General features: G+C 55.9%; 10 protein-coding genes and 1 non-coding gene across 11 annotated transcripts; 6 read left to right on the top strand and 5 right to left on the bottom strand.

The window, feature by feature from the left end:
* Window positions 1–598: 598 nt before the first annotated feature.
* B0H18DRAFT_877257 (S-adenosyl-L-methionine-dependent methyltransferase) lies at window positions 599–2,168 on the top strand (the record flags this gene model as incomplete). Its single annotated transcript, XM_048040539.1, has 5 exons — window positions 599–974; window positions 1,026–1,152; window positions 1,208–1,449; window positions 1,521–1,785; window positions 1,838–2,168. 5 exons carry the CDS (start codon window positions 599–601, stop codon window positions 2,166–2,168), a joined length of 1,341 nt encoding a protein of 446 aa, XP_047893013.1.
* A 563-nt stretch (window positions 2,169–2,731) lies between these two features.
* B0H18DRAFT_381930 (S-adenosyl-L-methionine-dependent methyltransferase) lies at window positions 2,732–4,587 on the top strand. The gene is made up of 6 exons (XM_048037845.1): window positions 2,732–2,757; window positions 2,826–3,320; window positions 3,381–3,507; window positions 3,560–3,801; window positions 3,857–4,121; window positions 4,179–4,587. The coding sequence occupies exons 2-6, from the start codon at window positions 2,936–2,938 to the stop codon at window positions 4,513–4,515; spliced, it is 1,356 nt and encodes a 451-aa protein (XP_047893012.1). The 5' UTR covers window positions 2,732–2,757; window positions 2,826–2,935; the 3' UTR covers window positions 4,516–4,587.
* Window positions 4,588–7,657: 3,070 nt separating this feature from the next.
* Window positions 7,658–9,311, bottom strand: B0H18DRAFT_1009284 (uncharacterized protein; the record flags this gene model as incomplete). Its single annotated transcript, XM_048028848.1, has 1 exon — window positions 7,658–9,311. A coding segment is annotated over exon 1 (1,503 nt), but the record flags the coding sequence as incomplete, so codon positions are not given.
* Window positions 9,304–10,768, bottom strand: B0H18DRAFT_1009283 (uncharacterized protein). The gene is made up of 2 exons (XM_048028847.1): window positions 10,151–10,768; window positions 9,304–9,773 (listed from the first exon to the last, which is right to left on the bottom strand). The coding sequence occupies exons 1-2, from the start codon at window positions 10,412–10,414 to the stop codon at window positions 9,312–9,314; spliced, it is 726 nt and encodes a 241-aa protein (XP_047893010.1). The 5' UTR covers window positions 10,415–10,768; the 3' UTR covers window positions 9,304–9,311.
* On the bottom strand, window positions 10,412–11,020 carry B0H18DRAFT_820240 (uncharacterized protein; the record flags this gene model as incomplete). Its single annotated transcript, XM_048039292.1, has 1 exon — window positions 10,412–11,020. A coding segment is annotated over one exon (609 nt), but the record flags the coding sequence as incomplete, so codon positions are not given.
* Window positions 11,021–12,368: 1,348 nt separating this feature from the next.
* B0H18DRAFT_1085273 (O-methyltransferase-domain-containing protein) lies at window positions 12,369–13,950 on the top strand (the record flags this gene model as incomplete). The annotated part of the gene is made up of 5 exons (XM_048031895.1): window positions 12,369–12,759; window positions 12,817–12,943; window positions 12,998–13,239; window positions 13,300–13,564; window positions 13,620–13,950. 5 exons carry the CDS (start codon window positions 12,369–12,371, stop codon window positions 13,948–13,950), a joined length of 1,356 nt encoding a protein of 451 aa, XP_047893008.1.
* A 2,158-nt stretch (window positions 13,951–16,108) lies between these two features.
* B0H18DRAFT_877136 (S-adenosyl-L-methionine-dependent methyltransferase) lies at window positions 16,109–17,681 on the top strand (the record flags this gene model as incomplete). Its single annotated transcript, XM_048040534.1, has 5 exons — window positions 16,109–16,484; window positions 16,545–16,687; window positions 16,757–16,967; window positions 17,030–17,294; window positions 17,351–17,681. The coding sequence occupies 5 exons, from the start codon at window positions 16,109–16,111 to the stop codon at window positions 17,679–17,681; spliced, it is 1,326 nt and encodes a 441-aa protein (XP_047893007.1).
* A 1,378-nt stretch (window positions 17,682–19,059) lies between these two features.
* On the bottom strand, window positions 19,060–21,240 carry B0H18DRAFT_1009273 (gamma tubulin). Its single transcript, XM_048028846.1, has 10 exons — window positions 21,100–21,240; window positions 20,875–21,041; window positions 20,634–20,816; window positions 20,294–20,584; window positions 20,085–20,240; window positions 19,888–20,034; window positions 19,676–19,837; window positions 19,499–19,614; window positions 19,383–19,446; window positions 19,060–19,333 (listed from the first exon to the last, which is right to left on the bottom strand). Exons 1-10 carry the CDS (start codon window positions 21,146–21,148, stop codon window positions 19,304–19,306), a joined length of 1,365 nt encoding a protein of 454 aa, XP_047893006.1. The 5' UTR covers window positions 21,149–21,240; the 3' UTR covers window positions 19,060–19,303.
* A 313-nt stretch (window positions 21,241–21,553) lies between these two features.
* B0H18DRAFT_1009268 (uncharacterized protein) lies at window positions 21,554–22,131 on the top strand (the record flags this gene model as incomplete). Its single annotated transcript, XM_048028845.1, has 3 exons — window positions 21,554–21,658; window positions 21,711–21,919; window positions 22,034–22,131. Coding segments are annotated over 3 exons (408 nt in total), but the record flags the coding sequence as incomplete, so codon positions are not given.
* Window positions 22,132–23,069: 938 nt separating this feature from the next.
* Window positions 23,070–23,166, top strand: B0H18DRAFT_t106. The gene has a single exon. It is a non-coding gene; the product is annotated as a tRNA-Pro (tRNA).
* A 1,739-nt stretch (window positions 23,167–24,905) lies between these two features.
* Window positions 24,906–25,629, bottom strand: B0H18DRAFT_381839 (uncharacterized protein). Its single transcript, XM_048037843.1, has one exon. It carries the CDS (start codon window positions 25,477–25,479, stop codon window positions 25,102–25,104), a length of 378 nt encoding a protein of 125 aa, XP_047893004.1. The 5' UTR covers window positions 25,480–25,629; the 3' UTR covers window positions 24,906–25,101.
* Window positions 25,630–25,714: the final 85 nt, after the last annotated feature.

Here is a 25,714-nt window from a genome sequence, read left to right as displayed (position 1 = left end):
GTACGAATGAACGATGATTCTGCGAGCTGTTTAAGTAGATTTGCACCTCACCGCGCTGCCCCAGTTTGTTGCTACCCATCACTATAATCATAGTTGTTCCAGTGTAGCATGGTGCTGGTCCGATGGTCGGACTCGAAGTGAACATCGGACATCTGGTTCTGGGAGAAGGAAGTTCCTCCTCATACTCAGCACTCGGCGCCTACTCTTTCACGCAGGCGCGGCTATAACGATTGGAGAGTGAAGTCTATCATCTCGTGCGTCGCTTCTCCGGAACTCACTCTGATGTCTGACAATCTGACAAATACCTGCGATGCGCCTCCTGATTGAATTTTCAGTACTCCAGCGCGTGGGATTGACCCGACGCGTTCTCACCTCCTTATGTTCGACGGGACATACCCGGGTTCGGCGCTGGTCTGTCTATTCCTGCTGATAGGTGAGTGAGAGTTCACAGAATCCTCGTTTGTGCCGACGCCGTCATGAATGCCGGGAGCTGCGGCATTGTGTTGACGCCTCGACATCAACGGGGTCTTTGGCTCAATAGTCATATAGGGCCCTCAAAGCATCGGAGGGTCGTATCGAACACGGCCCCCCTTCAATTATGGCGCCTTCCAACAGAGTGAACACACTGCGCTCGCTGATCCAGCTCCTCGTGAACACCTCTGAGCTCATCATCAAGGAATGGGAGGCGGAAGAGCAGCTCGACGAGGCTGCGATCCCCACCAACAACAGCCTGCCCTCGCACGAGTTGTTCGAAGCGCGGCGCATCATGCGCGGGGCGTGTGGCGTGTGCATGGATATGGTCGACGACCCCCGTGTCCGCCTGTTGGAGATCTCGCTGTCCTACGGGATGTCCCAGGCGCTTGAAACCACGGTTCGCGCAGGGGTGCCGGACGTACTGGCGGAGGCGGAGCCGCTTGACGGTGTGTCGGCCGTGGAACTCAGTCGACGGACGGGGGTCGACGAGCAGAAGCTTGGTCAGTTCTTGTTTCGACCTATGTACAGCAGTCGGGCTCATTTGTGGCCAGTGAGAGTGATGCGCTTGCTCTGCAGTGGCGGCATCTACGACGAGGTCAAGCCCTTGCAGTTCACGAATACGCGTTTCAGCAGCATTCTTGCTGGAAATCCGCCAGCGAAGGCCTACCAGTGTCTCTAGTACGTCGTCACCACAAGAGATGTAAGACAAGACCGTGCTCATGCATCTTCACAGCGGCACCAGGTTGCTTGTTGGGGCCACGGAGCATCTCCCCGCAACATTGCTCGACCCGGAAGTGACGCGCTCCACGTCCGTCACAGAATGCGCATTTCAGAAAGCTTTCGGCCCACACCAAACACTGTGGGGCTACATCGAGGAGGGAGACGAAGCCGACCCTGCTGTTCGGGAGGCCCGCGAAGTGTTTCCACTCGCGATGGTAGGCCAAGGACAAATGGGTTCGCCGTCGCTCATCGCCGGTGAGTGAGGAGCGTCCTAGCTTAGTCTGGTGTCATAGATGTTCAAATTGACGTGCGCTTCGACGCTACAGACTATCCCTGGGGATCGCTCGGTGAGGCCACCGTCGTGGACGTCGGCGGCGGCGTAGGCAGCATGTGTATCGAACTCGCAAAGTTGTTCCCCGACTTGCGCTTCGTGGTGGAAGACCTTACCGTCTCGATCGACAAGGCAACGTCTATTTGGAACGCTGAGGTCCCGGGGTCTATCGATGCTGGACGCGTGCAGCTTCTCAGACATGACTTCTTCGAGGAACAGCCTGTCAAGGATGCAGCGGTGTATTTCCTGCGCTATATCATGTGAGTTGCAACGGCGTTGTGGGGCGAGAATGTGCTAAATCGAACTGTTTAGGCACGACTGGCCGGATGATCAGTGTGTCACAATCTTGAACAGGCTTCGGGAGGCCATGGGCCCACACTCGCGCATCCTCGTTGCGGATATGATCATCCATCCTCCTCTGGGCTCAACGTACCTCAAACCAGCCCCGGCGCCGCTGCCCACGAATTACGGCCGGGCGAACGCGTTCAAGGGGATGCACGACATGTGGATGCTCTCCCTGTTCAATGGCGGAGAGCGGACGCCTGAACAGCTAGGTGCCATCGCAGCAAGAGCGGGTCTCAAGATAGAGAAGATATGGGAGTGCCGGGGGCCCGTCGGCATTACTGAGCTTCGACGGATGTGATAAGTATTCAGCGCACAGTTGCCTCGTAGACCAGACTCGGATCTGACTTGTAGAAGGGATGCGAGGGAGTGTAAATATCGGTACAGCGCATACCTTGAATAAAGACGGCGTAGGTTGACTGACTCGCAGAGGGAACTTGCCGCAGGTGCTTGTTGGCGCGCTTCGAACGACGTGCCAGCCAAATCGGGCGCTTCTCAACTTTCCGAGGCAACTTACGGTATGTTCCAGTGGTTGCTAGCTTGGGTGCTTACTCATGGGCCGCTGCAGCTCCGTAGAAAGAACGCGTCGTAGGGAATGTTCGATCACTCAAGTCATACGCATCACAACAGGCCAAACGTGCTTTTAGGCATAATGCGGCGACTCGGGCGTTGTCGCGAGCGCGAGTCCAAGTATTGTGACGTAATGGCAGGGGCCTTGAGACTACCATGCCACTGATGTTGACTTCGATCCCGTCATCATAATTCTCATGGATTCTCTCGCCGTGACCATGCCAGAGGCATTCACAGGTGTTAGTTAACGATCGAGGTGTCCATACGATCTCAAAGAACGATGAGCGTTCCTTTTAGAGTTCGTTCGAAATGGCGTGACGGTGAGCCTCTGGAAGGCAGTCGGCCCCCGTTGATATTATGCGGTTCTAGCTGACACGGTCATGGTTAGGTTCATTCTATTGGCGATAACACTGGCAGCGGTATCTCATGTCAACCCGTGAGTTGTGATAAAAGGTGTCAGAGCTTCCCGTCCAGTCGAAAGCATCCCCACCTTTCGCCATGCCTGTATCTCGCTCGACTCGAGTGCAGAAACTACGGTCCCTGATCCGACTCCTCGTGGACACCTCCGAGGTAGTCATCGAAGAATGGGAGGCGGAGGAGCGTCACTCCTCTAGGAATGAATCTGCCACGCCCAACCTGGTATCGCACAAACTATTTGAAGCACGCCGCGTCATACACGGAGCATGTGCAATGTGCATCGACCTGGTTGAGGACCCGAGGGTCCGCCTCCAGGAAATCTCGGAATCCTTTGCGTTGTCACAAGCATTTGACACAACAGTGCGCGCAGGGGTTCCGGATATTTTGGCAGAGGCAGAGGCGCCTGCCAGCGGCGTCTCGGCCAGGCAGCTCAGCCTGCGAACAGGGATTGACGAGAAGAAGCTCGGTAAAGACCTTGTTCCTCTCGTTATGAGCGGAATCTTGACTAATCTGCCCTTCATTCAAGTACGGGTGATGCACTTTCTGTGCTCTGGCGGAATTTACGATGAAGTTGGTGTTCAGCGCTTTGCAAACACGAATTTGAGTGGTGTTTTGGTTGGCAACCCGCAGGCGAAAGCGATGCAATGTCTCTTGTACGTATACAGAGTCCGTTCGGTCTGCAGGGACACTAACACATTCACACAGTGGAACGAAGCTGTTCGTCGAGGCCCTCGAACATCTCCCTGCAACGCTGCTCGATCCGGAGACGGCGAGTTCTACGTCCGTCACGGTGGCTGCCTTCCAGAGAGCGCAGAAGACGGGGCTATCACTTTTCGACTTCATGGCACGGAGTGATGAGACCGATGCGGCCATCCTTGAAACCGGCGAGATGTTCCCGGAGGCAATGTTTGGTCAAAGCCAAATAAGTTCACTCTCGCTCATCCACGGTGAGTGCTGCCTGCGAGAAATGGCTCCAATTCACAAATCGCCGCAAACGCATAGACTTTCCTTGGGGATCTCTGGGAAAAGGCACCGTTGTTGACGTCGGAGGCGGCATAGGTAGTATGTCTCTCACCCTCGCCAAGGCTTTTCCGGATCTGTGCTTCGTCGTCGAAGACCTTCCAATTACCATCGAAAAGGCAAGACCCATCTGGCAAACTGGATATCCCGGCGCCGTCGAATCAGGGCGCGTACGATTATTACCACACGACTTCTTCACCGAGCAACCAGTGCAAGGAGCTGCTGCGTACTTCCTTCGCTCCGTGCTGTGAGCAGTCATCGATCATCACAGCGTGCGACGAGGCTCGCTGACATTGTCTACCAGACACGACTGGCCAGACGACGATTGCGTCCAGATCTTGAGCAGACTGCGTGACGTCATGAGCCCCGAGTCGCGCATCCTCGTCGCTGACATGATCGTCCAGCCTCCCCTGGGTTCTGCGCACTTCAAAGCCGCTCCGGCACCGCTGCCTGCGAACTACGGTCGCGCGGACTTGATCAAGGGTATGCACGACATGGTGATGCTCAGTCTGCTCAACGGCGCCGAGCGGACACCTGAGCAACTCGAAGCCGTTGCTAATAGGGCAGGGCTCAAGGTGGTGAAGATATGGGAGTGTCGAGGACCCGTGAGCATCACGGAGCTGCGGCGGCTGCCAGTGTAAGACTAGAAACTTTGTTATAGATGTAGGTACTACCTGCAAGACGTCGTACTTATTCACTATCTCATTCCCTGCTGGAAATCAGAAGGCCTACTGCGTCTGCTGAGTGTCATGACGTTGACCATGTGAGGCTTTGGAACCGAAAAGGCTGATCACGTATAACTTCCTCGACAGCTGGTCAAAAGGTTCTGTATATTTCCTGCGCTACATCATGTGAGTGCACCAACAAATACCACCGCATTGGTTTCTCACCTGAGTTGTTCCTGGCAGACATGATTGGCCAAACGGCTAGTGTGCTGCGATCTTCAGCAGGCTACGGGATGTAATAGGTCCAGAATCGTGTATCTTCGCCGCAGACATAAGTATACATCCCCCTTGTGATTCGACGCACCTTAAGTCTGTCCCGGCGCCCCTACCCGCTGCGAACGCGCTCAGGGGATGCACGACATGCGGATGCTCCCCTTATTCAATATTCAATGGCGGCGAGCAGACACGCGAACAGCTCGGTACCATCGCCACAAGAGCGGGTTTAGAGACTCTAGAGAGGACGAGGAGGGAGGTTAAGTATTCCATTTGGCCACCACATCTTGTCTCGTGTCCATTCGTGCACGAATGGGTACGAGACAAACCACACCTAGCCGCACGCGCGGTTCCGGTGCGGGCCCCGTTACTATCAGCCTCACTGAGCTTCGTATGATAGAACAATAAAGCAGACTAGAAGCGACGTAAGTATGATAACTGAGAGTCTATGCACTGGGCTGCGATGTAGTATGGATGTATTAGGGTAGTGGTGAATACACTTGCTGATCTAGTAGATGGTGCGATGCGAAGGCGTGATTAGCCTCGACTCGAGGAATGCTCGGCGTCGATTACAATGCTATGAGACGAAGAGAAAGTGGAAATCGAGAAGTGGTGTGGGGCGCAGCCCGCAGGGCTGCCCGACTCAAAACGTGTGCCCGGACCTGTGGGGGCAACGGGTGAGCTGCGAGGGCGGGTGGGCCAACCGCAGCCCTGCGTATCCGTTGCCCCTGCTGGGCCGCAGGGTAGACGCGTCAAGCCAAAGGAAGGAACCATGAGTTCGTTGCCGTTGCGGCGCGTACTGCGAGAAAGGGAGTGGAGGGCGGGGAAAAGGAGAGAGGGTTGAAAGCCGGAAGCTGCGGCAGCGCTTTCAAGCTGAGGAAACGAAGTGAGTGCGAGGAGAGAGCGACGCGCGCCTAATCTCCTCCTGCGTGCGTAGACTCACTTCTACGCGACGCTCGTGCCTCGCTTCGCTCAGAGTAACATCTATGCACTGGGCTGCGATGTAGTATGGATGTATTAGGGTAGTGGTGAATACACTTGCTGATCTAGTAGATGGTGCGATGCGAAGGCGTGATTAGCCTCGACTCGAGGAATGCTCGGCGTCGATTACAATGCTATGAGACGAAGAGAAAGTGGAAATCGAGAAGTGGTGTGGGGCGCAGCCCGCAGGGCTGCCCGACTCAAAACGTGTGCCCGGACCTGTGGGGGCAACGGGTGAGCTGCGATACCCAGTCAAGAAGACGACTGCGTCGACGCGTTGCTGCGAAGCTGTTGCACCCAGTCTAGAAGTCGACGTACCTCGTCAATTCTGCTGCTCGATGTTGCTCCTGTCTAGCCGGCGCGCACCGGAGGCATGGCGTAGCGGGTCACCTCGGTGTGTACTGGCTTGTCCTGCAGATAGGGGGCCATGATGACGGCGTGCTTGCGCAGGTACAGCTTGAAACTGTCGCCGCTCCAGCGCCCGATCGACTTGACGACGTCGAAAGGAACACCCCGTAGCAGGTATTCCAAGGTCGCTCCAATGCGTAAGCCATGCCCTTTCATCGCCGGCAGCTTCTTCTGCGCCAAGATGACGTCGAGCCTCTTCAGGAAGTCGTGGCGTGTCAGCGGCCGGTGTGTGTCTCGGTACTGCCTTGCGAAGAGTGGCCCTTGCGCGGGCGGTTGGTTGACCCGCAGGTGGTTTGCGAGAGCTGCCGCTGGGTCGAGCGCCCCTATCTGTGCTGCCCAGTACACGTCTTCACCCAGCAAGGGTGCGACTTTTGTACTCGGGAGGTGAAAGACAGTGACCTTGAGGCCGTGTCTGTCTTGTTCGTAGGTGATGTCCACGGGTTTGACATGGAGGTTGGGCCTGAACGAGGTGAGTGTTTGGCCAACGAACTCACCTAGCCTTGCTGCCGTGAAGAACACCGTTGTGAGGCATGCGAATACTGCGGCATCGAGAGGTAGCGAGATGTCCAGACTTTCATGCAAGGTGAGTAGGAGCGCGAGTGTGATCGGGGCGCGTTTCGGGCGTTTCGAGGCTGGAGGGGCCAGCTTCTCCGCGCCCTTGAGGGCAGTTCGCAGCTCGGCGTCGTCCATATCCCATTCTATACCGTGGAGTACATGCCAGGCGTGCACTCCTGCAACGTAATTCCGTAGTGTCGCCCCGCTGTAGAGCCCCGCGCAGCCAGCGATGAAACCAAGGACGAGTGATCGACTCGCCGGGCTTCGCTGGTCCTCTGGAATGTCGCGCGAGTCGCAATAAACGTGGTAGACTAAGAGACCCGCTCCGTAGGAGTCTCGTGTGCCTTGCGTATAGGATGCGAGCAAGACATGGAGTATGCCATCGAGGTCGTTGCGTGCGAGGTCTCCGATCTTTCGCCCGGCTTTGTCGATAACAGTACGAGCTGCGTACGGTGCCCACTTCTGCAACCTGTCCCTAGCCAGACAATGGGGGCGCCGCTCCGAGGGCTTTGGTGTAAGGAGACTGGGGTAAGGCCTAGGCCTCGTGGTCTCCTTGCGCGTACTCGTCTTTCCGCCCTCATGGTCAAAGCGCCGCGTGTTCGTTCCACTCGGTACTGGTTCTAATCCGCCACTCAAGGCCTTCGTCAACTCGCCTCTGCTCCTCGGCCCGAGAGCGCTCAAGAGCTTCATCGATGCGCTTAGCGGCCGCTCTTGGGTAGCGTCCTTCGCTATGCAACCTGAGCTCGGTGGGTGTGAGTGGGGCTTCGGAGTCGATGAGGAACCTTGCGAGTTCTCGTGGTAGGGGAACAGGAGGGAGGAGGAGGGAGTGCGCTGGGTAGATGCCTCGTGAAGGGTTATCTGCGGGGTTGTTCGCACTAGGGACGTAGGCGGTGTGTACACACTCCGCATCTCCGAGCTTGTCAAGGTGCTCGAGGAGACGTTTGAAGACGCCGTTGACGGCCGCATTACGGCTTCTGCGGTTTCGCCAACCTTCCACGACCCCAATGTTGTCTCCATGGAGCCGCAAATGTCTGCTTGTGCCTCGCGCAGCTGTGATGCAGCGTGCGAGGAGCTCGAACCCCACTGCTTCTGCCCAACCAATGTCGCGCTCTCCGTCGAGAGTCTTCCAGCCTGGTATGAGCCTCCATGCACGCCAGTGGTCGCCAACCGTAATGCCGATGCCGATGCCGGAGCTGGCGTCCGAGAAAGCGGCGATGTCGACGAGAGGAGTTGGGGTGGGTATGGCTCGTCGGAGGATAGGTTGCTGTAGCGTCTGTGTCCACCATATGAGGTCAGTAGCGACAGATCGAGGGGCGGAATGCGGCACGAAAGGACGGTCACCGCAGATTCGAAGCATGGCTTCAAGACCTGTGAGATATGCTCGTCCACGGGGAACCACCAGCGAGGTGTGGAGCAATTTTCCATAGATTCCTTGTACGTCTGCGAGTGTGTGTGTCCCGCCCTTAGCATCTCGCCAATTGCCAATGGCTGTGAGATACTTCGCCTTTTTCCTCTCGGGCAGCGTGACGGTGAGCGCCTGAACATTCCACTCGAACCCTGTGAAAACCTGAGCTGCTCTGAAGTCGGAATCTTTGGTGGGCTCCCAGGGGATTCCGAGTGAGCCAGAAAGCTTGTCCACGTCGGCGAGGTTATAGCAGTATTGTTGGTCTGCTGCTGACCTTGGGGAGCGAGATGCGAGGTCGCGAAGGGGATAGCTGCAGTCCTCGTCGAACTGGTCAATGGTGCCATCCTCAAATAGCTTACCACCGTGCCACAGTCGGCCTCGAGTGTGATTGCGGCTTTCTCGTGCGAGCGCCCTGTGCCATCCAGCACGCCGACTGTTGTACTCGTCGAGATGAATGCGTAAGATCCGTACCAAGAAGTAGTCGTCCACCCATTTCGACAACGGACCCATGCCCTCTGCGCGGATGAGATCCGCACCAGCGTCGGCAAGGACGCCGTATCCACCTGCCGATGGACGCGCCCCAAATGCGAGGCACGTGTCAGCATGGTACTCGTCCTTGCCTGTGCGTACGACCCCTGCTGGCCACTGACTCGGGTGTAGCGGGATTGTGCGATATGCCTCCTTGATGTCGCGAGTGGCTGCCTGAGAGCCTGGGGGAAGTCGCCAGATGAGGAGACAGATGGTGGTAAAAGTACCCCATGTACACGGAAATCGGTCAGAATCAATGAAGGAATTGACGGAAGGATTAGGTAGAGTAAGGGTAGGTGAGCGAGGAAAGGAGAAATTTTGGATGAGGCGGTAATGCCCCGGTTTAGCGGGTTTTGGTATGATAGAGATGGGGGATGTTTGGAATGGTCCAAGTGCATCTGTGAGTTCGGCGGCTGAGAATGGCCCAACGTACCTGCCGCTGGCCTTCTCGTGTCGCACGATGTCCTGGAAGAGATCGTCATGAGCGAGGGTGGAGGGATGATTGGGCGGTGCTTGCGTGCGCGTGATGATCGGGAGGTCCACAACGAAGCCTTCCCGAAGCCCCTGGACGAGTTTGGGATACTTCGCGCCCAGGCCCGCCTCTTCGAGCCGCGTCTCCCACTCACTTGCCCGGTACGGGGTTCGCGGGAGGAGCCGGCTCTGCTCGAGGGCATGTCTGGGCTCCATGGGTCGGGAGACTGCAGCCCGAGCAGAGATGACGGCTGTCGTGAAGGGTGCTGGTACACCGCTTGCTTCTCTGCCAATCGTAGCAGAGCGCCCTGCCATCGTTGAGCGTGAAGTCCTTTTTGTCGCGTCTCGCCATGGTGGCGAAGGCTCCGTTCCATGTCTGCGAGGCGTCGCAGTCGTAGACGCGGTGCCTGTGACGTCCCAGGCAGATGGCGCAGGCGGACAAGACGGCTCCGCTTGCGCCGTCCGGAAAACCCGCCTTGCGGTCGCGTGGGTACGGATCGGCTGCTGCTCTAGCTGGGGCTTTTGCTGTGCGGCTGCTCGCACCATCAACCCGGCCTCGCGGGGTACTAGTTGAGCTAGTAGTGCCCTGCGTCGTGCCACTGACGATGTGCACCTATTGGTTTGGTGCGTGACCCGTGCGATTGCGTGTTGCATGTTGCGCGGTGCGTGTTGCATGGTGCGAGGTGCGTGGTGCGAGGTGCGTGGTGCGAGGTGCGTGGTGCGTGTTGCCAGGTGCGTGGTGCATGGTGCGAGGTGCAAGGTGCGTGGCGCGTGGTGCAAGGTGCCATAGCGTAGGGCGAGGCGTGTGATGGGCATGAGTCGTAGGATAGTTGTGGTGTCGAGCCGTGTGAGAGTGAGGGTAGCATTTCGGGACGCGGAGAAGGCGAGTATGTAGTGGTGCGTAGAGATCAGTGATCGAGACGTGAGACGTATCACGGAAGTGACATTTTGTCAGCGCTGTTCCTGTTCGATTATGTGGTGTGCACTCACGTCTCTCAATGCATCTAGCTTCTCCCGCTCTAGCCGATAAGCTCTGTCGAACGCGTCGAGGAGCAACCTGTCCGACAAGATGCCTATGTCCCACGCGCCTTGAGCTAGTGCTCGGTGCCATTTCTGCCTTTGCTCTCCTTGGTAGATCAGGATGGCTCTCTGCTTGTTCGTGTCACGCGACGAGTAGTATGGGTGCTTGTGAAGGTTTCTCCAGAACTCCAGCAACATCTTCACGCGCCTCGGGTCCCAGTTCGCGTCTTCCATCGCTCCGAGCAGGCGAGGAGTGGCTTGCCGAAACTGTTCTAAGGTGAGGTCTTGGTCGGCCGTCACGTTCTTCGTGCCTCTAGCACTCCCCGCAGGGGCCCAAGAAGGAACCCCATCATCTCCCCTGTGCACCACGAGCGCGTCTTCATCGAACTGATTGGCTGATGCGTCCGCTGTATCGAGCCCTTCATTAGTGAAGTAGTATAGCTCGACGTAGCTTCCTTTCTCCAACTTGCGGAGCGCGTACTTCGCCGGCAGGATTGACTCATCCTCCGGAGGCGGCTGCGTGGACACCGACGAGAACTTGTCCTTGTACTTCTTTCTCTCGTCCCTCCTTGCTTGCTCCTCATCCAGCCTATCTTGTGCCCTGACCTGATTGGCTGCCTCTTCTTCGGCCGCTGCTTGTTCTCTCGCGACCCGTTCCGCTGCCTCGGTCTGCACCTGCCAGCGCAACTTATCTGCATCGTTGGCTCGTGTCCAGGTGCTCTTGAGCAACGGGACGACGTTGGCTTCTGCTAGGCCAGCATCCACGTAGGACTGCCTTAATGCCGCGTGGGCCTCCAGCGCGTAGTCCGGCACCTCAAGGCCGTTCGGGTCGACTAGTAATGGTTGATCCATTTTATTAAAAGGCACGTAACGTACTCTAGAGCTAGTCTCAGAAAAGGAGAGAGGGTTGAAAGCCGGAAGCTGCGGCAGCGCTTTCAAGCTGAGGAAACGAAGTGAGTGCGAGGAGAGAGCGACGCGCGCCTAATCTCCTCCTGCGTGCGTAGACTCACTTCTACGCGACGCTCGTGCCTCGCTTCGCTCAGAGTAACATTTGTTGACGTCGAATTGAGTTTGTGTCTCGGCGAAGTCTCGGCTGTATATGTCAATGCGGCTGTACCTGGCTGTACTCGTTGCACGTGATACCGGTTATCGATGATGTGGTAACAGCGCTAATACGTCAAGCAGCAAGCTTCAAACTTTCAAGCTTCCCATCACGCACGTTCCATTGCTTCCGTTAGGAGCTATGTAGTGGATCGAAGTCACCGTGAATAGTGGCCGCTTGTGTTCATTGCACCCAAGAACAGTATACATGCACTCGCAGTGAGCCCTCGAGAGTATGCCTGACTCACACATGGTCACGTCGCCCTGCAGTGCTTGTTTGTCGACGAGTCACGACTTGGACCAAATGACACCTTAGTATCCTGCACCATGGGCTACAGTGCGATGTACGTGAAGGGTCCCTGTCGTACAGGAGCTGGATGGCGCTGAACCATGGAAGCCACGCCGTTAGTATGGCCATGATACTATGCTGGTCTTCTCATGCGGGACCAGTCAAGCATGATCCATCTGAGTGGCGTGCAAGTGGCGTGCATCGGTGAGGAGAAGGAACCCTCCATGAGCACCAAAGCCTCAGAGGGCATGCGGCTGTCATTTGGAATGCCGAGCCATAGCTCAACCATAGCTCCATTGGGAACAGAGGCGTTTTTAGGGGGCTACAATCCAGGCGAGCGAAGACCAGAGGAGCTAATAAGGTGTGCACTGAATTTATACAACCCGTGGATGAGCGCACTACGATGTTTCTGGTATGTTGATTCTCGCTGTGCTGTCCTCTGCTTACGTTGGATAGCTACATCTTCCTTGTTCAAGTTGTAGCGATGCTTAGCCAGAGCTATACCCGGCGCCCTACTCACCTTCAAACAGGCGACCCTGAGGACGTTGTATCATGATTCAGTTCGATAGTGAGATGAGCAGGTGAGACAAAGAAGACGGTGAGACGCAGATAATGCCTTCTCTTCTCTTCCAGTATCCAGTTCTGACGCTATCGCCGAGACTTGGGTGACACTCAGCCTATCATCAGTTGACCAATGAAGTAATGACTGTCTGCGACAAATCTGCGGGGCTGTAGGTCACCGCATTATAAAAGGTTGTCAGACCATCGGCTAATCGTACCCAACCCATTCTGCCCTCGATGTCCTCAGCCACAACAAGGGTGCAGACTCTGCGCGGTCTGATTCAGCTCCTCGTGAACACGTCCGAGCTGGTCATCAAGGAATGGGAAACGGAGGAACAGCAGCCAGCCACCCACGAGTCCCAGGTAATCCCTGCTAGTGGGTTGCCTCCGCACGAGCTTTTCGAGGCGCAGCGCGTCATTCGCGCGGCATGTGGCATGTGGATGGATTTAGTCGAAGATCCTCGTATACGCCTGCTGGAGATCTCGCTATCCTACGCATTTTCCCAGGCTCTCGATACCACCGTGCGCGCTGGTGTCCCCGACATACTAGCGGAGGCAGAGTCGCCCAGTGACGGGATCTCAGCTGCGGAACTCTGCCGACGTACGGGGATCGATGAGCACAAGCTTGGTGGGCCCATCTTAATCTCGATGACGAAGATTGCTGTTTGACTTAACTTTAACCTAGTGAGGCTGATGCGGATGCTCTGTAACGGTGGCATCTACAACGAGGTCAAACCCTTGCAATTCAGTAACACGCGTGTCAGTCGCGTTCTCGCGGATAATGCAGCCGCAAAAGCATGCAGCAGTGTCTAGTATGTTGATGGTTGGAGATGTCAGTGCATGCCCGTATTGACGTTTCGTCTCAGCAGCACAAAGCTGATCGTCGAGGCTGTTGAGCACTTGCCTGCAACGTTGCTTGACCCCGAGATGACCTACTCTACGTCCCCCAAGGAGACCGCATTTCAAAAGGCACACAAGACAACGGGGACGCTGTGGGACTATATCGAGAAGGGAGACACGTCTGACCCTGCCGTTCTGGAAGTCCGTGAGATGTTTCCGTTGGCCATGGTTGGTGAAGGCCAGATGTGCTCACCGTCGCTCATCGCCGGTGTGTAAAAGACTCCTGTCTTCCTGTCATAGTCGTTTACATTTACGTGTTGACGGATAGACTTCCCGTGGGGAGATCTTGGCGAAGCTACCGTCGTAGATGTCGGGGGCGGCGTAGGCAGTATGTGCCTTGAACTCGCCAAGATGTTTCCTCGTCTTCGCTTTGTGGTCGAGGATCTCCCGGTCTCCATCGAGAAAGCGAAGTCGATCTGGAACACCGAGGTCCCAGGTGCTATCGAGGCCGGGCGCACGCAGCTCATCACACACGACTTCTTCCACGAACAGCCCGTGAAGAACGCAGCGGTGTATTTTCTGCGTTATATCCTGTGCGTAATGATAACACTGCACTGCGACGATCCGCTCACTCAGGCAGCTGCTCAGACACGACTGGCCGGACGACGCATGCGTCCTGATCCTGAGCGAGTTACGAGAGGCCATGGGCTCGGACTCACGTATCCTCGTCGCGGATATGATCATCCATCCTCCTCTCGGCTCGAGACACCTCAAGTCCGCTCCAGCGCCCCTCCCCGCGAACTACGGTCGTGCGGACGCATTCAAGAGCATGCACGACATGGTGATGCTCTCCGTGTTCAACGGTAGCGAGCGAACCCCTGGACAGCTTGGTGTGATTGCGGAAAGAGCGGGGCTTACGATAGAGAAGATATGGGAGTGTCGGGGGCCCGTTAGCATCACTGAGTTGCGACTACTGTAAGCAGACTGGAGTGTCTTGTATAGATGTATATGCTGGTTGCACAGGATGACATGCTTGCCGATTCAATAATCAATGCCCAATGCCTTGTCGAGCCCGGAGAGGGTTGCCACGGGATTAAGCTACTTGTTGAGAGCGTCGAGGGCCGCCCTCCCCTGGGCCCGTTCTGTGCACGTCAAAGCCGCTTTCAAGGCCGCCCCGGTGCCGCTGCCTGCAAATTATGGTCGCGCGGACTTGATCAAAGGCATGCACGACATAGTAATGCTCAGTCTACTCAACGGCGCCAAACGGATACCTGAGCAATTCGAAGCCGTTGCTAATAGAGCGGGGCTCAACTTGGTGATAAAAATGTAGGAGTGTCGGGACCCGGGACCCGTGCGCGTGAGCGTCACGGAGCTGCGACGGCTGCCAGTGTATTACCGGGAAATTTTGTATAGATGTAGTAGGTGTTGAAAAAGACGTCGTACCTATTCGCTATCCAATTCCCCGCTGAAAATAGGGCCTGCCGCGTCTGTTGAGCGCCAATATGTTGACATACGTGAAGTCTGAAACGAAACTCAAATGTTCCTTGACAGTGAACATCATTCTGCACAAGCGCATTCCTACTAACTTTGTCCCCGGCGGCTAGATGAAGTTCTGCAAGCTTGTCGGGCTACGTACATGTGAAGCCATAGTATATGATGGGGCTTTACTAGTCTCATACCAAGACCCTCCACACGGCGCTAGTGTGGGGGTTTGTGTCGAACCTAGAGGCTTTACCGAGTTCACCCGCCAAACAGCGACGGAGTGAAGTAAAGCGCGTGACATCGGGCATCGGGGTTGACTGGAAAGCGATCTCGTTTGCACGATCGCGGTCCGCGCGCCGGGCCAACGTAGGTGACGCGTCTAACGTCCGCCACGAGTGCGAGCTCAGGGTCTAGAAGCGCATCTAGATCCGGCGTAGGGATGCGTGGCAGGGCGCGCATCCCTCGTCGGGCACCGGGAACATCACCGGCAGGGGAGAGCCTGAGCTCCAGCTCTTCCGAGTCAGCACGAAGGAGACCACCGCACAACGTATGCCTTTCCGCAGGATTTCTGGGCGCTGGTAAAGCTAAAGCGGACGTCGAACATCGCCTGTGGCGCAAGAATAGCGAGGGTCGCTAAACCGCAGCGACCTGTAATCTGTGCGGTACATATTGGCATAACATGGTGTCGGAGACAACTTTCAAGTTAGTGATGGGACAGGTCCTGTGAGCCAACCAGAGGTTGGGTTTTCGAACACCGACTCGGACGGTATGCTTACGCTCTTCAACGTTTCGACCTAGAAGGGGGTGTCGGACCCCCTTCCAGATTAAGGTTTAGAACGGGGAGGAGGAGGAGGAGGGTGGCTCCATTTAGTCATTGGCCGGGAGGGCGGTAGCGCCGGAGTTCGAGAGGACGACAAGATAGACCGACGGGCCGGAGAGATTGAGAGCGCGACACAGCGCTGTAAACCTCTGCGGGAAGGCATCCAGTGACTGTCGACAGATGGCTACACCCTCCGCCGTGCTGGTGGCACTTGAGTGGCGTGGTCCGACATGGTAAGAGGTTTTCTGGGAATCGTTCCGCAGGGTTTTCAGGCGCTGGTAAAGCTAGAGCGGACATCGAACATCGTCTGGGGCGTGAGGATGGCGAGGGTCGCTAAACCGCAGCGGCGACCTCTGATTTGTGATGTCAAGTCATAACACGGCGTCGGAGGCAACTGTACTGATGGGATGGGTCGTGTGAGCCAACGAGAGGTCGAAAATTCGAACACCGACGGTATGTTTATGCTTTTCAACCTAGAAGGAGGGGTCCGACCCCCCCTTCCAGATCAAGGTTTAGAACGAGGGTTCCGGAGTTCGAGAGGACGACAAGCGAGATAGGCCGACGTGCCGGGGAGGTTTAGAGCGGAAATCTAGGATAGAACACGCTGTCAACATCTGCGGGAAGGCGTCCAGTAGCACCAGTGAAAATGGCGTTGACATGATGTGAGAGGCAAACCCTCCACTGGCAGTACGTCAGATTTGAACACGACAAACGGATTTCAAGGCGCTCAAGAACATCACATCGACAGCTCACTGCCAGTGAGCGAGATTTGGCGCCGTACTATATAATGTCAAAGCTCGGGAGGGCACTAGACACACCCTGGCCATAACAAGCTATGGCCCCCTCGACCAGAACTGAGACTCTGCGCGCCCTGGTCCAACTCCTCGTTGACACCTCGGAGCTGGTCATCAAGGAATGGGAGATGGAGGAACAGCACATCAGCTACTCGGATCTTCCGACGTCTCGCTTGCCATCGCACGAGCTGTACGAAGCGCGTCGCATCATTCGCGGGGCATGCGGCATGTGTGTCGACCTCATTGAGGATCCCCACGTTCGCATTCTTGAGGTTGCAACGACCTTCGCGATGGCCCAGGCGCTCGACACGACGGTACGCGCAGGAGTACCCGACATACTGGCGGAGGCAGAACTACCTAACGGAGTCTCTGCCGAAGAGCTCAGCAGACGGACGGGCATCGACGAGAGGAAGCTTGGTCAGCCTTCGCTTCAGACGTACGACGGCGCTGATTTCTGACTTGATGTTCTTTGTCCAGTGAGAGTGATGCATGTGCTCTGCAGCAACGGCATCTACAACGAGGTGAAGCCGTTGCAGTTCGCAAATACGCGGCTGAGTCGCATCCTCGCTGGCAATCCTCCCGCAAAGGCAGCCCAGCTGATCTTGTATGTCGCCAGCGCCGTGGTCGGAGTGCACGCCCATGCTGACGCACCCCGTAGCGGCAACAAGTTGTCAATTAAGAGCTTTGAGCACTTGCCTGCGGTATTGCTCGACCGGAACATGACAAGCGCTACATCCAACACGGACAGCGCGTTCCAGAAGGCACACGGAGACGAGCGAACATTATGGGATCATATCGAGACGGGGGATGAATCCGATCCCGCCGTCCGGGAGATGCGTGGGATGTTTCCACTTGCGATGGTCGGTCTAGGACAAATGAACTCGCCCGCGCTCATCGCTGGTAAGTCAGATGAGCTCCGACTGCGACGCTGAATTGATCCAGAGTCATGTTTTCGTTGATAGACTTCCCGTGGGCTTCGCTAGGGGAGGCTACCGTTGTAGACGTCGGAGGTGGCGTGGGCAGCATGTGTCTTGAGCTGGTCAAGTTGTTTCCAGACTTACACTTCGTGGTCGAAGACCTCCCTGCCACCATTGGAGAAGCAAAGGTTACGTGGGATGCTGAGATGCCGGGCTTCATCCAGAGTGGACGGGTGCAGCTGATCACACACGACTTCTTTGAAGTACAACCTGTCAGGGGCGCAGCTGTGTATTTCCTGCGCTACATCATGTGAGTGACTATATAACTACAATGCAGTAGGCCGCTCACCTCGCTGTTCCCGGCAGCCATGATTGGCCGGACGACCAGTGCACGACAATACTCAGTAGGCTGCGGGATGCCCTAGGTCCAGATTCGCGTATCCTCGTCGCAGACATGATCATGCACCCCCCCTTGGGTTCGACGCACCTCAAGTCTGCTCCGGCGCCGCTGCCCGCGAATTACGGCAATGCGAATGCGCTCAAGGGAATGTTCGACATGTTGATGCTCTCCTTGTTTAACAGCACCGAGCGTACGCCCGAACAGCTCAGCGCGCTCGCGAACGGAGCCGGACTGAAGGTTGAGAAGATATGGGAGTGTCGCGGTGCCCTTAGCATCACTGAGCTTCGGAAGATGTGATGGCGTGAATTTTGTATAGATGTATGATCTACTATGCAGAAACACTGGCACGCACTTGCTCGATAGTCGCTAAGTCTTACCGATGATACCGCGAACAGTTTGTGAGTCACAGGTATGGCACACTGTTATACAGTGCAAGACCCAGGCAGGAAAGGAATGTTCGTGGCGCGAGCCTGAGGAGAGCACGAGCGTGTTTCGCTGGTTGTTCGGCACTGCTGGCATCCTGGGAGCCCTGGGCTTCAGATACTTATTAGCATTTCACGTGGATCAAACGGGCAGATACTCACGTATGTGATGCTGGCAAAGCGTAAGAGATCTTCGCTCTCGCCAGAAAGCAGTACTAGGAGCCTATGGGGGACCGAGTGTGCTAGGTAAATGATCTCGTCCTTCGTCCTAACTTGGAACGGAACAGCGCGCCACCGCTCCGGCACTTGCCGACTCGGAGGCGCTGTGACACTACTCACAGGCGCCTCATCCATTTTCTACTTGGGACTCAATGGGAGGCATGCCGCGCCTGCAGTGATCGTCATGATGTTGAAACATTGACCGACCTGAGGTTTCTGAACCAATACTTGACCGGTCAGTACCGGTCAGTACTCAGTACTCAGTCCTCGCTTCAAACCTGTGACGGGACTCCTGACTTCTGACTTGATGTTCTTTGTTCGGTGCAGAGTTTATAACGAAGTCGAGCCCGGCATTGCCGGCACGCTCAAGACCTCCCCGTGATCATCGAATGAGCAAAGCCTATCTGGGATGCCGAGGGATCACATCAATTAGCGGACGCATGCGGCTGATCACGTATGTCCTCTTCGACAGCCTGTCAAGGGGTACTGTATGTTTCCTGCGCTACATCATGTGAGTGTACCAACAAATGCCACTGCAATAAATTACTCACCGAGTTGTTTCCGGCAGATCATGTTGCGTCCCTGGCATAATATGTAGATAAGCCAGTGCCGCGCAGCTGGCGGCGACCCTCGTCGCACCCGTTCTACCGCAAAGGGGTGGTCTGAGGCGTGGAGGCGGCATACTACGGCCTTCCGGGCATCATGAGAAATGAGAGCGAGGGATCATACGACGAGCGAGGACGCCCCCGCCATTCGGTCGCGCGCAGTACACATAGTCTTTGCGAGGCCTGGATCTCGCGGGTGAGGTAAGCCCGCAGGGAGGTGATAATCAGTTCGGCGCATTTCTTGTTTCCACCTCGTGGCTGATACGGTCATCCATCCTCCTCTCGGCTCGAAACACCTCCCGCCCCTGCCCGCGAGCTACGATCGCGCGGACGCATTCAAGAGCATGCACGACATGGTGATGCTCTCCGTGTTCAACGGTAGCGAGCGAACACCTGATAGAAGATCTGGGAGTATCGGGGGCCCGTTGGCATCACTGAGCTTCGGAAGATGTGATAGCACCGAATTTTGTACAGACGTGTGATATATATGTAGAGGAACACGTACTTGCCCAATGGAACCGCTGAATCTTACCGACGCACCGTCGCGAGCAAATTGTGGGTGCCCCGGTATGGTACACTATCATACAGTGCAAGGCCCAGGCGGTACGGCAAGGGATTGCTGGTCATCGTCACGCGAGGGAGAGATAACTTAGACCCATGGAGCACGAGACCGTTACGCTGGTTGCTCGGCGTCCGGGGAACCCTATTTCTGGCATTAGCATTTCACGGGGACCAAACGGTCGGATACTCACGTATGTGATGTAGTCAGGACTTTCGCAGGCCTTGTACTCCTTCTGGAGCTCTTCTGCAGTAGCCCTATCACGCCCGATAAACTCGCATGCGCGACTTAGGCGAGACAGCTGCGTACCTGGCGTCGTCGAACTCTTCTAATCCGTTCTCGAACATCTTCTCCTTCTTGTACTGCTCGACGAACGCGTTCCTCTTGCGCAACCGGTCGAATTGGTCGATCATGCGCTTGAAGAGCTGTAGCGCGGCAACGACGCGTCAAATTTATGGTACGGTCGATGACACGCGAGGTACGCACGGAAGCGATGCTGGTGTGGTTCGCAAGCATGAGTCCGCTGACACGATGTGCCGTGCTGATGTACGGCGACTTGCGCGTGAGCGCTACCTGAATGGATGCAGGGCCCCAAGGGATGAAGTTGGCCAGTTGGCGCTCGCGGATACGGAGTAGCGATTGGTGGACCTGTAATTCCCGTCACTACACCATGCCTGTGTGGGGCCAAGAGCACGTACGTCAGTCGGGTCGACGTCACCCTGGATGATGTTGAGGATGGAGATGTAGCAGGCGGTCTTGCTCGGCGTTGTCGAGACCATGCGGTTCTTGGGTTGGAGAAGGCGGCGCATCACATCGAGAACGGTCGTCCGCCGGATGGGTTTCGCCTGGCGAGATATCACGTAGTGGACGGAGTCGGTCAGGCTGGATGGCTTACCTTGTCGATTTGGTCACTCGTGAACGGGGTGTATGAAGTCATCAGGAAGTGGCACCGTGGTGTCGGGATGAGAGAAGCGATGATGCCGACGAGGTCGTTATTCATGTATCCAGGGTATCGAAGCGTTTGGGTGCTGGCAGCCATCACAGTGGACACCTGGTACGCGTATTAATTGCAGATCATACCGCAGTCTATTGTGCGAGACTTACCAGTTGATTTGTTTGATCGAACGTTGCTGTCTGGACGTGTAGCCTATCTGCTGATATCCGTGCAAGGGCGCCATTGTCCAGAACAACGACGGAATCGGCGTGATTTGTTAGTCGTTTTAGCGTCAGGAGAGCATTGTAGGGCTGCACTACGACATCGCCCTCCTGTGCGTTTGGAAAGACAGAATATGTTTGAATGAGCTTCTTCGGAAACTTATCGTTTAGCCGTTCAAGAAGGAAAGAGCCTAGTCCAGAGCCTGTCCCGCCCGCTATGGAGTGCATGAGCATGAAGCCCTGCGACGTCTTCAATGCTCCGCGTAGACGTGAGGGGGGAGCCACGCACCTCGAGTGAATCGCTGCCTTCCGCTTCTCGGTCGATCATCTCCATGACTTCTTCGTAGATCCGTTCGCCTGCCGAGTATCCTTGGGCCCAGTTGTTCCCAGCACCACCGCCGTCCTGAGAAACAAAGATGTTCTCCGGGTTGTACAGATTGGCATATGGTGATGCGAGGATGCCATGAATGACCTGAGTACAAAACGACGCCTCAGTCACGTAAGTCAACTGACAGAACGCGTTGACGTACGCGAGGCTCTAAGTCCACAAGGATCGCACGGGGGATGTAATGTTCGTCGTCGGCCTGGTAGAAGAAGACGTCCTTCCGGTCGCCGCCCTCGGTCGCCCACTCCTCTAGTATCCCCTCCTTGTTGATACCATGCTCAGCACAGAGCCGTTGCCAGTACACGGAACCCACTTGCGACGCGGCTCGGTCAGATCACGATTGAAGCGGACGCGACTGCGGACGGCGCACTTTGGTTGCCGCATTGGCCAAGCTGCACTGTCACGATCTCGCGCGGCATTGTGTAGCAGTGTGACGTGACACGCGCGCTCCGCGTCTGCAGAATCGAATGAAACGAAGCCCAATAAGGGCGGCAGTCGAAGTGAAGAGAAGAGAAAGAGCAGCCACAGCCGCGCCCAATAGCAGGCCACGTGCTTCGTGTCTGTGCCCGCTGTCCCACGGTCACTCGCTGGTCCAACAGGCGTCCACAACTGATGCATCAACGATTCACCGCTAGTCGGCGTGCCTCTCTCTGTGCGCGTCTCTGATATCTCGATGTCCGAGGAAAGCTCTCAATGCATTACTTTCAGTCAATGCCTCGCTCGCCGGATTCTGTCACAACCGGGCATCATGGACTCCTCGGACTCTCCGGCAGATAACCCATCTTCGCTTGACGACTTCACCTCGTACTTATCTTGCTTCTGAGGTCTGGCCAGCCCTCCCTGGGCCGTTACGCTCAGCAGCGCATGAGAAACGCGCGAATCTTCCCGACGTCGACTCGTTCACTCTGGATAACATCCCGCTCACCTTCGTGGACACCCTGATCTCGTGCGGCATCGCGGCGATGCCGACGATGCCTCTAGTTCTTGCGCAAAGTTCTCGTGGAATACGTCGCAGAAGTGACCGCCCCTCCTCCTGTGTGGTCAAGGACGCGCGCCTCGGAGTGCGAGATCTGCGAGCGCGAGGTGCCGCTGACGTACCACCACCTCATTCCAAGAGAGGTGCACGCGAAAGCACTGAAGAAGAAATGGCATTTGGAAGGAATGCTCAACTCCGTTGCTTGGCTCTGCAGGTGGTTCCCGCGTTGAGCTAGCTGCTCCGCTCCGTCACAAACAACATCGAATCCCATAACAGACCATGTCATTCCACCGTACATCAAGTGGCGAGCAACGAAGAGCTCGCCAAGAGTATTATACCTCGATCGACTCTTGGAACGCGAAGATGTACAGAAGTGGAGGAAGTACATATCGAAGCAACGGTGGGGCGTGAAGCGAGGCTGATCATGAAGCAAGAGGTCAGGTCCCGCACTTCGTTCAGTAAGATTGTCACTACTTATACAACGTCCCGGCCCAAAATGAACAGTGTGTTTGCTTAATATAATGCTCGCCGTGACTCATCGGCGTGATACATAGGGTTGATCGTTTTAGCACCTCAGCGGCATGAGAGATCGTATATATCTTGGCCAGCGACTCGGAGAATGGAAGACGGCGACAAGCGGACACGTTGACGAGGGTACGGCGCACGGCGCGCGGAGCAGTTCTGCATCATTTCCAACTATCTAACTCGACCCCTACACATGCTACACTGCACTACTATACCCTGCCTGCCTGCCAGTGAAGCTTTGGCGGATGGTGATGCTACGCGACAACAGACTACAGGAGACACGACATGATCTAGAATGTACCGTCTACATAGGGCTTCGCCCTCATGACAATAAATGGATAACTGAGTAACTGACTCAGAGAATGACACTACAATATCATATCTGCATTAGTCCGGTTCAGATAGGGCATCACTCGAGTGAAGATGTCCCCGCGAGTCACTGCATACACTTCATCTGCTGACTCTCACAAGGTACCTGAACCTGTTCTACCCGAGCTTCGTGTGTTAGTCTCTACCGATGACTGATATCGATTATAATGATAAACGACGACCACATTGTACGGAGGATCTTCTATGTTAAAGGTGAGTGGTTCCGCTTTTGGACCGACCGGGCGCTTCCGCTTGGAAATGTACATACGACGGATTTGGCAAGCTTTATAGGCGCTGGTGCTGCATGGCCAACACTGGCAGACACTCGACTCGCTTTTGCCTTCTTGGAAATATGACTGGGCAACTGTACGGTCTGTGTGTGTTGATTTAAGATAAGACGAATAATACCTTCACCAGGCTTCCATATCAGGTGCACCGTGCACAACAATACAATTTGTTCCTATTAATATGGCTCAATGGTCTAGTAGTATGATTCGCGCTTCGGGTTATTCCCCGTTTGATTACGTAAGCTGCGCGAGGTCCCGGGTTCAATTCCCGGTTGAGCCCTGATTTTGCTCAATTTTGATGGCTGAGCATCGCAGAAGGGAATAGGTATTTTGTCGCGGAAAGCGAGCGCGGAGGCCAGGAAGTCTAAGGCGCTAATGAGTGACGGGCACCGATCGACATTGTGGCGCTTCATCGGGCGGAGCGCTTCGAGATAAGATTAGATGGGTGGGAGATCGGAACCTGTGGCAGCCTGAGCGCGCGCCGCGCAAGAATGGATACACAGCGACACATCGCGACTCTCAGGCTGGCTGTCGCATCAGGATCTCTGTTGTACAGTAAATCAAGGAGCGACCCTCTTGTATATGACTTGTGGTGAAGGCCGGACTATGGCCGCTGAGTGTAACGACCCACTGCGGGCAGGGTCGGGTGGTTGTAAGTAGTGGCTGCGGCGGTCGGGCGGAAGAGCGAGAACGGGCACGGATCAGGCTCGAATACTGGTGTTGAAAGGCAAAACTATGGTACAAGCTGGCGCAATGTATCTATGTGCCGACGTAAGCATGTGGCGGGCGCGTCCGTTACACCGCTGACGTCCGCCGTCAGTGGCTACTTAGATGGCCGCCTTCTCTTCTTGTCCCCACTCCTCATGTCAGGATCCTCACCTTCCTGCAAGAACCTCCTATCCCTCTTCTGCTTCTCGCAGACCAATGCACCTGAACGTCAACGACCCTACCACAGTTTCCAAGATTTGAATTGCTGTCTTAAGTCTGGTGGCAGCTGATCGGCGACAAACGAAGGTGCCAATGCCGTGTAGGCTCCAGAACAAGGCTAAGGGATTCCAAGCGCGCCCCACCCTCCACTTCAATGCGCCTCTGCAGCATCGCACGGAGCTCCACCAGTGTATCCTCGATACCAACCAAGTCGTTCCGCTGCGACAGCTTGTACCGCAGAGCAAGCTCATGCAGTTGTGCGCAGGGCGTCCCCGTCGGTGTCGGCTCCAATGCAGGAGGGAAATCATAGGGTTGCCGATGATCTCGAGATGCTTGAGGTTTGGCAAGGTGGCCAGCGTGCGGCCAGGTTTGCGTGCCGACCTGATCCGCCAATACCTACGACGAGGGTCTCCACAGGTGCTGAGTTGAAGATTCACCAAGCTCAGTCACGGTGATTGCTCAATTCGTTCCGCATCGGCACCGAATAATATCGCGTGGATGCCTGATGCAGAGGGACGGCATCCAGGGCTACCAAATGGGATATCCGACGGCGCTGTGGAGTGCAACGACCTCCAGGACTTCAAATCCCAGAAGTCCGTGCGTTCTACGTCGGCGTAAAGGTGAGCTTGATGCACTGTCATCATCCGGTCGTGCCACACATTACTGACGCGCCTCACTGAGAGCGGGCAAATTTTCATCTCCGTTGGCAGTAAGTCCTTGAGCACAAGGTCTGGCGCGCGTATATCGAAGTCTGGCTGTAGAGAGAGATGAGCGTGCCGTGATAATGCAATTGCGCAAGCAGCTCCGAGATACCTCCCGAGCTCCTGCCAGGTGGAAGTACCGCATCCGAGACAGTGGCACGATGCGACCCGGATGCACGCTTGATCCCCTTCCATCCGATGGTTTGTCCCAGTCAAAATCGTCGCACTGAAGGTCTCTAAGGAGACGCACGTTTCGAAGAGATCCAGAAGAGACCCGGGCGCGAAGGTTTTATCTCGAGTGAACGGACGCCGCAAAGCATCAAGGATGTCAACTGCGGAGTGGCAATCTGTCCAATCGGGGTGACCAGGCCAATGACAGGCTGCGGAGATTGGGGAGAGGACTCGGCGTCCACGAGTACCATAAAGTCTCCAGCTCCAACGAAAACAAAGCGGCAACGGGACGTCTAGCTCTTTCCACAGTGACTCATCTCATCGTCGCGTTATTGTTGATATAGAGATGATATTCGTGATTCGCGAATGATGCGCAGCGAGAAGGGGGTGATCATAGAGAAGTCGATGCTGCTCGATTATTTCCCCTCTCCTGGGCCCTGGTACATATAGGCGAGGCCTGTGTTGCTCGAGCGAGTAAGATAGTGCGTTATGAGGCGTGGTCCCGCCGACAGATCGATTTTGGACCACAAGACAGGTGCATCCACGATGGTGTCCCTCCAGTGCCGGCATACGCCCATGGCCCTCGTGATCCATGTGTTGCGGTAGTCTAGCGCCGAAGCAAGAACAGGATCTCGACCAAAATCTCGTTCGGCAGCGTGCTGACGGGGAGAGTCGAATTGAATACGAGTTGTAGCTTCGATAGATAGAGTCGCATGGCGAGCGTCTTGGAGGCTATCCAGCTTCGAACTTGCTGGGCGGTGCGACCCTGCAGCTGTATGCGGTCCTCCTCGCATAGCATGTTCAGCGCCCCATTCGAGCGCAGTCGTATCCCGGCATTGCAAATGGAAGGTACTGTGAAGCACAATTCAGCGTCAACGTTGCGGCCGGATGTCGTGGTGGCGCAAAGGCTGGGTAATGTTGGCGCGAAGGTCAACGCACCTTTCTGAACACGCAGACATACAAATACGTAGCGGCTGACGTTGATGTTGTCGCGGGATCGGTATGGACGATAGTATCGTGGCCAGTCAG

Source organism: Fomitopsis serialis (assembly GCF_022376445.1).
Source record: "Fomitopsis serialis strain Sig1Antser10 chromosome Unknown B0H18scaffold_36, whole genome shotgun sequence".
In the NCBI taxonomy this organism is placed as follows: Eukaryota; Fungi; Basidiomycota; class Agaricomycetes; order Polyporales; family Fomitopsidaceae; genus Fomitopsis; species Fomitopsis serialis.
This window is presented reverse-complemented; position numbering and strand designations above follow the sequence as displayed.